This window comes from Coenobita brevimanus, chromosome 97 (genome assembly GCF_032717465.1).
Source record: "Coenobita brevimanus isolate Jiangsu-jjx chromosome 97, ASM3271746v2, whole genome shotgun sequence".
Lineage (NCBI taxonomy): Eukaryota > Metazoa > Arthropoda > Malacostraca > Decapoda > Coenobitidae > Coenobita > Coenobita brevimanus.
In genome coordinates, this window is record NC_137050.1 from 34452362 (window position 1) to 34463971 (window position 11610).

General features: G+C 48.0%; 1 protein-coding gene across 3 annotated transcripts in view; it reads right to left on the reverse strand.

The window, feature by feature from the left end:
* Nucleotides 1-3261, reverse strand: part of Grx3 (Glutaredoxin 3) — a 75889-nt gene extending 72628 nt beyond the window's left edge. For 2 of the 3 annotated variants that reach the window (XM_080283493.1, XM_080283496.1), the window contains exon 1: nt 3139-3261. In XM_080283493.1, coding sequence (XP_080139619.1) covers nt 3139-3188 — 50 coding nt within the window. In that variant the 5' untranslated portion in view covers nt 3189-3261. Of the gene's footprint in view, nt 1-3132 lie in introns of all 3 variants that reach the window. The other variant, XM_080283494.1, reaches the window with a different exon arrangement.
* Nucleotides 3262-11610: the final 8349 nt, after the last annotated feature.

The following is an 11610-nucleotide window of genomic DNA, read 5'->3' on the forward strand; positions in this document are numbered from 1 at the left end:
AAGTATCCTCTTGAGGAATAAACTCGTCACTATTGGAATTTGCCAGAGATGCCATGAGAAAAATATCCTGTACACACTCTCTCGTGGTCAAGTGTGTGGTAACTGACTCCCTCAGGCAGGCCAAGGGGTGTAAATTTAGCGGTATGTCAGCAGAAAATATAGTACGATATCTGTAGTAGAAATTATAAATAAAATAATGATTGGTCTAAAAGAGGTTACATCATAGATGAGTGAGCAAGCCATTGGTGCCACCGCAACTCAGTCATGACATATCTTATGATGTCAGAATTCGTCAGAACGTCGTCACAGTCTTTGTCGTCAAAACACAGAGCTGTTGCTAACACAAGGTCCTCAGAAATAGCCTTACCGGGCTACCCTGAGGCCCATAAGCTGCCATTCATTAGAGGGTGTACCAGCACACCACGGTAGCGGTTCCGGTGTCTCACAGGTGTTTGCTGGCAATGTACGGGGGTACATCAAAACACATTTTCGGTAAAGAAGGGGTTAAGGTGTTTAGTAGCAAAGATACTAGAGAAGGGAAAGAAGTTGCATGCAGACTTCATGGATTTGGAGAAAGCTTATGACAGAGTGGATAGACAAGGAATGTGGAAAAATATTAAGAAAGTATGGAGTAAATGGGAAGCTACTGAATGCTGTGATGAGTATGAATGACGGTGCTAGGGATGCAGTGCATGTGAAAGGTGAACTGAATGAATTTTTCTATCTGAATGTTGGACTGAAACAGGGATGTCATGTCTCCATGGTTGTTCACTCCATATATGGATGGAGTTATAAAGGAGATACAAGTTAAGCAGCAGATGCTGCAGCTGCCTGAATGAGAAAGGGCAGTGCTTAGAAACTTCCTGTACTGTTGTTTGCAGATGATATTGTATTTCTGAGTGAAGACGAAGGGTAATTGCAAGGCTTGCTGAATGAGTTTTGGAGGGTGTATCAGAACCAGAATCTAAAGATGAATATAGGGAAGAGTAAAGTTATGGTTTTCGAGAGAAATAAAGTCTCCGAATGTAGAGTCCAGTGAGGTTGGATGATGAGAAAATGGAAAATGTGAGTGTATTTAGGTACTTGGGTAGCGTGATGAGTAAGGATGGAAGTTTCAAGGATAAAGTACTTGAAAAGATACAATATGGAAGAAAGGTTACTGGTTCTCTGAAAGCAGCAATACAAAATAGGGACATGAGCATGGAAGTAAAAAAGTCACTGCAATGCATGATAGTATTATGACAGCTATCAACTCTAACACAGGGAAGCGAAGCTTGGACCTTGTTGGAAGGACACAAGCCAAGAATGAGAGCAGTGGAAATGAGTTGCAGTATTTAAGAGGATTATGTTGAGTTACAGGGAGAAACAGACTAACAAATGAGGAAGTGAGGGAGTGTTGTGGTGTGGATATGACAGAAAGCGTTCGGAGGAATACATTGAGGAATGGAAAAGTTTCTAGAGAAGGGAAAGAAGTTGTATGCGGCTTTCATGGATTTGGAGAAAGCATATGACAGGGTGGATAGACAAGGATTGTGGAAAGTGTTAAGAATATATGGAGTAGATGGGAAGTTGTTGAATGCTGTGAAGAGTATGTACGATGGTGCGAAGGCTGCAGTGCGTGTGGATGGTGAACTAAGTGAATTTTTCTCTTTGAAAGTTGGGTTGAAACAGGGATGTGTCATGTCTCCATGGTTGTTCAATCTGTACATGGATGGGGTAATAAAAGAGGTACAAGGTAGGGTAGTGGATGTTGGAGTGGCCCTGGTGAGAGAGGATAGTGTTTGGAAACTCCCTGTACTGTTGTTTGCAGATGATACTGTGTTGTTGAGTGAAGACGAAGGGGAGCTGCAAGGCTTGGTGGATGAGTTTGAGAGAGTGTGTAAGAAACGGAATCTAAAGGTGAATGTAGGGAAGAGTAAAGTGATGGTATTTGAGAGAGGTGAAGTCAGTGAATGTACAGCGAGGTTGGATGGTGAGGAATTGGAAAATGTGAGTACGTTTAAGTACTTGGGTAGTGTGATGAGTAAGGATGGAGGTTTGGAGGGTGAAGTGCTTGAAAGGGTACAACAAGGAAGAAAGGTTGCTGGTTCTTTGAAAGCAGTGATAAGAAACAGGGAAGTGAGCATGGAAGTGAAAAAGTTACTACATGACAGTATTGTGATACCAACTCTAACGTATGGAAGTGAAGCTTGGACGTTGTTGGAAGGACACAAGTCAAGAGTGAGAGCAGTGGAAATGAGTTATTTAAGAGGAGCCTGTGGAGTCACATGGAGAGACAGGCTGACGAATGAGGATATAAAGGAGCGTTGTGGTGTTGATGTGGATGTGATAGGAAGCGTTATGAGGAACACACTGAGGTGGTTTGGCCATGTGGAGAGAATGGAGGGTGAAAGACTGACAAAGAGAGTGTATGTGAGTGAGGTGGAGGGGGGAAGAGGGAGGGGGAGGCCGAGAATGAGATGGAGGGATGGGGTGGAGAGGTATATGAGGGGGGTGTGAGTTGGGAGCAGGGCAGTGAAATGGTGGGGGACAGGGCGACTTGGAGGCGATTTGTTTGTGGCCACCCCAAACAGGATTGAGGCGTCTGGCAATAGATACATAGCTAGATAGGTTTGGCCATGTGGTGAGGATGGAGTGAGGGACTAACTCTGAGTGTATGTGTTATGTGGAGGGGGGAGACTAAAGATGAGTTGGCAGGATGGAGTGGAGATGTATAGCCTATGAGAGAGAGGTGTGTGGGCTGGGGGAAGGCCAGCATGACAGCAGGGGACAGGGTGGACATGAAGGGAATTTGTGACCATCCCTTACGGGATTCAGGCGTCTGGCTATAGATAGACTGATAGATAAATAAAACAAACCTTGTTTTTTCTACAACATTCATGTTTGCCTTAAAAATTTAACATCGGGCTTGAATATGTAAACGTGTCCCATTTCCCTGGATATGCATTTGACAGTTCTCCCGCCCTTACGTGGCACAGAGGGTGACTTAATGATGAATTACATCAACCTGTTTCATTCATTTCTAGAAAGATCTTTCACGTCTACCGGTAAACTTAAGCGGTTTACATTACAACCAAAACATTAAAATTATACCCAAAAGAACTTTATTGTCAAAATGTTCTATACACTGACCCTTACTTTTCAAGATCTTTAAATTCCTGCTCCGAAGCAATCTTCTTGACAGACATCTCGTCACTGTATCACTTCTTCCCCAACCCAAGCCGAACACAGCAGCACGGGACAATGGCCATTCAGCTGGTAGGGTGCGTGTGTATAAATGTTTACAAACGTGCTGGGGCTTACAGTTGTTACGGTTTAAGCTAACTATAAAGTGAATAAGTGCTATCATATGTTAAGCTATTAATAGGTGAATAACATACTGCGTATATATAATATTCATATTCCCTCTTATATTTTTGTCCACTAATCGAAAGTCAGTGTGACATCACGTTACCATGACGACCGCCATGCTGGTTCAAAGCATTGATGTCATCCACAGAGTTATACATATAGAGTGCGCCACCCTGGTTTGAAAGTGACGCAACCGGAAGTGGCTCAGCGGCCATATTGGGATGCCCAGTCTCACGCTCAATTCAAAACAGGTAAGATGTTCTCGTTTCTCTGTGATCAGGAAATAAAATAGAATGGAAATATATTCAAGCACTGCATCAACTTCAAGAAGAGGAGGGCCTTCATTTAGGAAATAAACTCAGGGATATCCATCTTTCATGGCACACTCAAAAGATGAAAGTAAAACTTGCTGCGCAAACACTGAGTTCTAGTGTAGCAGATGCATTAATCTTCTGTCGGGATTCATTACATCTCCCACAGTTTAAGGATTGTCAGGGTACAGTTAAATTTCTGCAAATGGCTGATAAACTTTTTGATGTACTGAACTCGAGAAACAAATTTGCTAGAGGAATGAAAGCAGCACTTCAACCTGAGACAGAAGTAGTTTCAATGTCATTCTTAGATCAAGCATTTGCTTATCTAATGACTATCACTAATTCTGATGACATCCTCATGTACAAAACTTCTAGAAAGACACCTTTCATTGTTTTTTTGGCTGCCATTAAGAGTGCTCAGGCACTTTATAAACAGTTTGTAGGTGTAAATAAGCCACTCCAGTACTTTCTAACTTATAAGCTGTCACAGGATAACTTAGAACTCTTTTTCTGTGCAATTCGAGCATCTGGTGGCTTTCGAAATAACCCTTCTGCGTTAAACCTCATGGCAGCATACAAGAGACTCCTTCTGAGGCATGAAATAAAAACGTCAAACGGGAATGTCTCTGCACAAGACCTCACTGAAGTGCTCACATCTGCAACATCTAGCAGTGTCATGAAGAAAACTTTAGAGGATAAAACTGAAGATATTATGATGGCAAGAAGATATGATATCATTCCTCGCAGTCCTGCCCAAGAAGATCATGATTATGTAGACTGTCCAAACTTTACAGATGTGTCAGATTATAAGGAAGCTGCAGTAGGTTACATTGCCGGATATGCAGTTAAAATGGTAAAGAGAAATATTTCATGTCCAGACTGCTTGTCTGCACTTACAGCAACAGAAATTAAAAACAATGATAAAAGTTGTGCATTGATACTGGTTAAGGACAAAGGCGGCTTGATAAAGCCCTCTATGAGTGCTGTGTCTGTCTGCAGATCAACAGAGAAAATATTTCAGAAAATGTTGAAAAGTCATGACAAAGAGCTACGTAACATTCCCAGAATTTCCTCTCTAGTTGCATATTCTGTATTGAAAGAGACTGGTAGCACTGCATTTAAAACACATGATTCCCATATGTTTGAATGTTCACTTGATAATCACATTTTTTCTCTTATTAAAGCAGTGGTGCTTGCATATTGCAAGATACGTTTGCATCATCTTGCAAAAGCAACCACTGCTAAAGTAAGAGGCTGTTATGTTAGGAAAACACTAAGTTAGTATTATTTAAGAACCAGTAAGTGAGGGCACTCACCATCCACTCAATTAATGTAATGCTATTAATAAATTGGTATATGTTCGCTTCTAATCGTTGATTTTTGTGTATCCAAAGTAAAATGGTGCGTAGAGACAAGGTAAGGGGACCGGGAATAACTTTTCTTCTCACTTCATTCAGAGCGCAAGAGTAATGGAGAAAAGGCTTAAAATAGCTAAAGTAATTATATTGATAACTGCTCTATCTATTTACATAGGATATAATGCAAAAAAACACTCGGGAAAGGTTAGTATTTGTGAATTATGATGAGCTGTACGGGAAGGTCGGGACTCGGTAGAGTGGGCATCCTAAGATGGCCGCCGCGCCGGGCCCGCTGGCTTCACTTATCGCCCATACCACAACACAGGGACGCGCGCTCTATATGTATAACTCTGTGATGTCATCTCTTGTGTCTTCTGGGAGGAAGACAGTCAGAACTTAAGTGCGAAAATCACAATGAATGTATTCATAATTCAGCCGTCTCTTACTCTAGTAGTGTAAACGAGGTCAAGTTAAGGCTAGCATCAAAGAAAGTCTACAAAACTAAGGTGTCTAGAATGTGTCAGTTTTGGCTGCAAACGTTTTCTTTCGTTATTATAACATTAGTTTATCATTGCTGGCAGAAAGAAGGTTTATGCAGTTTTTGTTCTGACTGTATTATCAGATTGGTGGTGGTCAGAATCAAAGTCCAAATGAAATGAAGAAATAGAAGGGAAGGACAGGAAGTAGTATATGCAAGGAGAGTGGAAAGGCTACAAGATGATGGAAAAAAAGCAGAATGTAAGAGGTGAAATACCCGTGCGGCGGGGTAAACAGTACACCACCACTCCACCAGGAGATGACAGGGAGGCTGGCTTACCAACGATATATTGACGATTCGTGGGCTTACCTGACACACCATCCAGGCAAGAGCGACATATCTCCCCCGTGACCCGACGCCCCTCTTCCCCGCAGCCAGACCACCCGGCAGTGTACAGGAAAAGTACACTACACTCCAGCGGGTGGAACACTCGCCAGAATCGGGGTGGCAAGATCCCAAGCAAACCCTCGGATGCCAAGTCCGCTGGATCGGCCTCCTATTTAACAGAGGACTCAGGAGGAGCCTCAAGGGTTACTATTCCCCAAGGGAGCAGCAGCACAGTAGCACCCGTCGGGTATACTGTGGGTGGAGAGGCTATTGGTCATCCATCCTCTGCCAACCACCTTCGGGAGCCGGCAAGTCAGAACGTCCACAAGACGATCTTCGCTAGCACTCCCAAGGAGGAAGGCGGGCCCTGGGGTACACTCTGTCAGAGGTACCACACGGGACAGAACACCAGTTGTCCCCCAGTGCTGCCCCAACCCCGACGAAAGGAGGACAGGCTCCGCCAGAGCTGTGGCTCCCCAGGCCCCGTCGTCCCGACATCACCAGGACAGGAGTCCCAGGCCCTATGGTGCAAGTGCACTCTCCATTGGAGCTGTGGCTTTAGCCAGGAGAGCCCATCGGGTGCATTCTCCCAGCCACCAGAGTCTGTGGTGTCAGGAGGAGTCTCACCAAACTCCTCGTACACCCCTGTCCCCCATAGGAGCACAGGCAGTGCCCGACGGAGCTGCCTGATGGAGGGAATGTCCCCTGGACCTCCCCTGCACACCCCGGGCCGGAGTTTCAGCAGGGCCTCCCGGGCCTGCCAAGTAGGAGAGCCGGCCCTCAGCCGCCCTCTCTCTGCAAGTCCCCAAGCTCCTACAGAGGGAAACGCCTCTTGCTCTGCCCACCCCTCCTGTAGCAGAGCGAGGTACCCCTCTCCCGGCCTCTCTCCTCGAGAGGGTGGGATCTGCTCCCTTATAGGAACCCCATCAGAGACCAGACCAGGCGTGATGTCCCTGAGGCCAGGTGTCCTGTCCTTGCAGCCCCGTTCTCCCCAGGTGCTGATGGACTCTGCTAGGACAAGAAGCCACAGTCCAGTCCTGATGGCCTCCTCCCGCAGATGAGACCACAGCCCTCAGAGTCAGCAGGCCTCCCCCGATGCCTGCTGCAGTAGCCAGACCTTCCCCAGAGCAGGTGGCCATAGTTCCTCCCTGACAGCCACCCCTGTCGGACGAGACGGCAGCTCAGCCAGGCCGCCGCCCTCCCCATAGCCGACCCTAGCCCCGGGCCACCCCAGGTCCGCCCCCAGGACCCCGACGACAACTAACGGCCAGTGCCGAGCAACGCACCTCCTGGCCCTCTTCAGCCCCAGCCTGGAGAGCCCTGCCTCCTGCCGGGCCATCGCAGCTAGGGAGCCGCCCACCACGCCACCCACCAACTCCTCCAGGGCTTGTGGCGACCCCACGGACCACCCATCCCTGTACTATACCCAGGATGACCCAACCCCTATGCCTGGCCGCCACCTGAGGCTCCCGGCGTAGGCCCCTGCAGCCACCCATGATCCGTACCCTCCACTCCGCCAGTACTGTGAGTACAAAACCCTAAGATTGAGTTCCCCCCCAGTATTTGTGAGCCTACCCCAGTGGACTGGCCCCTGCCCCCTCCCCCGGGTGGACCCAGTGCTGCCTCCCCCCCTGGTGTGCTATTGTGAACTCTAGTACTCATAACCATACACGTGGAGTGTGTGGCGGCCCCCCCCACGGGTCGGCCTCAGATGTGAAACCCCCCAGTGTTACACGCGGAACGTTTACTCCAGTGCAATCCCCCCCGGTGTCGCTCCTCCCCCCCCCATTGCCCCAAATCCCCAGTCCCGAGTAATTCATCTTGCCACAGACCTGATATTACCTTCCCCCCCCCGTGGATAGAACCTAGTTACTATATCCTCTCACCCTATGTAACACTCATATAGTATAAGGTTAGCTAGGATATCATCCATATCGTGCAGATGTATATAACTAACTAGGAATCCGTCTATGTCACGCGACCACCTATATCCAAGAACTTGAGTATATACTGCCGTCTATGCTACGCATCTGACATATTGAGATATACTGCCCTGTACTGTCTGTGTATGTGAAGCACGATGTATCTGGTGTATCTGTGAAACTTACCTGTGACACTGTGTGGGGATTACTCTATATCAGGGAAGGTATAATATCGTGTAAAGGTAAAACTTGCTAAACTAGGTGGAAAGGAATTGTTGTAAAAGCTATTTTGAGTCATTGTATATTTCTCAGTTTTGTTCATAGAATGTGTGTGTAATTGTCCATTGATAATATGTAAGTGTGCCTTTTACAGCAGTGGTGTTCGGACTTTCCTTCCTTGCCTGTACTGACCCGGTTGGCAACAAAGAACCCAGGACTGCACCGTATCTGTGACCGAGAAGTCAGAACTCAGAATACGCTACATAACAAGAGGGAAGTGGAGGAGCGATTGGGTAAATATGGATTGCAGCAGATGGGGGACGTGGAAGGTGTGTGCAAGATATTCACAGAAGAAATTTGTGCAGCATGTGAGATGGTGTGTGGGGTGAAGAGAGGACGAAAGGGGGTGCAAGGAACAGCAAAATGCCAGGAATAAGAGCGACTGAGGGCAACACGACACCCCCAGGAGGAGCCTACAGAGGGATGAACAAAGCATAACCCGATCCCAGGTGACAAGGACATAAGTCCGCCCAGGCCGCACGCCCCTATGACCCGGAACTCGCCCGTTGCCGCCATAGCAGGAAAAGGAGACTACCTTGTGGGTGAGCTGACCCTCGACAGGATTCGGGTGGAGCTATTACTCTAGCTCCAGGCAGCATCCCAGCGACGGTCAGTAGCCACACCTTTCTTGAGACAGCCTGCAGCCACTCACCCCTTCTCTAGGAGACGGCCAGTAGCCACTCCCGCCTTCATATTGATGGCCGGTAGCCGCTCCAAAGGTGCCCTTGAGATGGCCAGTAGCCACTCACCCCTCCCTTAGGAGAAACCCAGTAGCCACTCCTGCCTTCGTCTTGAGACAGCCAGTAGCCACTCCGAAGATGCCCTTGAGACGGCCAGTAGCCGCTCACCCCTCCTTCAGGAGACGGCCGGTAGCCGCTCCCGCCTTCATCAGGAGACGGCCAGTAGCCGCTCTGAAGGTGCCCCTGAGACGGCCAGTAGCCGCTCTGAAGGTGCCCCTGAGACGGCCAGTAGCCGCTCTGAAGGTGCCCCTGAGACGGCCAGTAACCGCTCACCCTTCCTTCAGGAGATTGCCGGTAGCCGCTCCCCCTTCGTCTTGAGATGGGCGATAGCCACTCCCACCTTCCCCTTGAGATGGCCAGTAGCCGCTCCCACCTTGGTTTTGAGATGGCTGGTAGCCACTCAGAAGGTGCCCTTGAGACAGCCAGTAGCCGCTCACCCCTCCTTCAGGAGATGGCCAGTAGCCGCTCCCCCACACAGGCTACGGCCAGTAGCCAGGCCCTACGGCAGGAGGCGGCCAGCAGCTGCTCCTCCATCAGGTGCTGCCACACCCCCATGACGAGATATCCTCCAGGAGGAGGGGCCCAGTCCCGAGGACCTATGGAGAGGCCCTGTGCTATCCCCAGGGTTGTACTCTGCCCAGCCGGCTCCAGAGGGACCTTACCTGACAGACTCCAATGATGACAGATGCCCAGCTCACTCCTGATGGCATTCCCGATGGCAGGAGGCCACAGTCACCGGGTCCCCAAGGCGAGACTTCTCCCCACCCCGATGCAGACGACCCTCGTCCTCCGTCAGGCCCCTAAGTGCACGTTTCAGGAAGCTGTTCGGCCCCAGACCTGAGGGCCGAACTCCAACTCCCAGCCCTGACAGTGCAGGGCCCTTCACTGCCCCTGGCCCTGGACGAGAGAGGACGCCCTTACGAGTGATTCCATGGCCACTGGATACAGAGGCCACAGGCGGGACTCAGCCCCCATCAGGAGTCGGGCTGTGAGTCCTCCCGCTGCCCCACTAACCACGCCGCCGCACCACCGACAGTGAGTGACAGTGAATAGCGCAATGACAGTGTAATAGTGACTAGAGTATCGGGCAGGTAATATCCAAGAGAATGTGTGATAATTAAGATCCGGGCGAACAGTGACACAGTGAGAGTAAGAAGAGAGATCTAATAGGAGTGCAGTGATTTCGGTAAATATCAGACTCGGCCTATATAATATAATTCCTCTGCACTACAAGACCAGTGTAATACTTGCCCAACCTAAGTACAGTTTCTATTTCCCTCCAAGTGACAGTGAACTATTCCCCTGCCCGAATTACTAAGAACACTATTTATTGTGCCATTCACCTGTTATCCTGAACTAGTGACTAAATAGTTTCCTGCGCGATACTACGATACTAGTACATGACTTGTAATTACCCAGATTCCTGTTGTTGTGACATCTAGCCTACCTGTTCCACAAATAGAATTAGTCAATACACGTGTAAGGTTGTCGCCTTGAGTTATTGTGTCCTTGTCTAAGCTCCGGTCTAGAAAGAGAACCCAGCTGCATACTAGGCGTTCAGGGGACGGGAAGCTGAACCTTAAACACCTAGCATAACAAATAGCATGGTGGAATGAAGAGGTGAGAGAGGCTGTGGCACAGAAGAAAGCATATAGTGAGTGGATGAGAAAGAGGGGCGTGGAAGAAGATGAGAAATGGAAGAGAGAGTTATATCCAGAGAGGAAGAGAAAGGTGAAAAGATTAGTAAGAGAGAGTAAGAAGAGAGTGGATGCGGAATTTGGAAGGAATTTGAGTGTAAAGTGAAGGGAATGTAAGAAAATGTTCTGGAAAGAGGTAAAGAATGTTAGACAGGGTGCCACAGAAGTTAGTTGGGAAGTGAAAAATAAAAATGGTAGATTACTAGTGAAGGGAGAAAGAGTGAGCAGATGGACAGAACACTTTAAGGAATTGTTGAACTCAGAAAATGAAGTAACGCGAGTATAAGTGGCTGGGGAATGGCTGGGAGAAGGAGGGATGTGAGAAGAGAGGAAGAAATCAATAGGATGGAAGTTGTGGAAGCAATGAAGAAAGTTAAAATGGGGAAAGCCCCAGGAATTCATGGAGTGTGCGGTGAAATGCTGAAGCATGGGGGAGAGAGAGTGATTGAATGGATGTACAGATTGGCCTGGGAGGAGGGTAGAGTCCTAAAAGGAATGGGGGAAAAAGAAGTGTGTGGTAATCATAGGAGCATTTGTCTTCTTAGTGTAATAGGAAAAGTATATGGTAGGATATTTATTGACAAAGTTAGGGAAATAACAGAAGAAAATTAGTTGGAAAAGAACAGGGTTCATTCTTAGATCTTTGGTGGAAAAGTTTCTAGATAAGGGAAAGAAGCTGTATGCGGCCTTCATGGATTTGGAGAGAGAAAGCATATGACTGGGTGGCTAGACAGAGACTGTGGAAAGTATTAGTATATGGAGTAGATTGGAAGTTGTTGAAGGCCATGAAGAGTATGTATGAGGGTGCTAAAGCTGCAATGTGTGTGGATAGTGAACTGAGTGAATTGTTCTATTTGAAGGTTGGATTGAAGCAAGGATGTGTCATGTCTCCATGGTTGTTCAATCTGTATATGGATAGGGTTATAAAAGAGATACAAGGTAAGGCAGTTGATATTGGAGCGGCCCTAGTGAGAGAGGGCAGTGTTTGTAAATGTCCGCCGTGCCTGCCGCAGGACCTCCCACCACACCACCCCCCACACCACCACCGAGCTGCCACCCCACCACCACCCCAGGAGGACACACC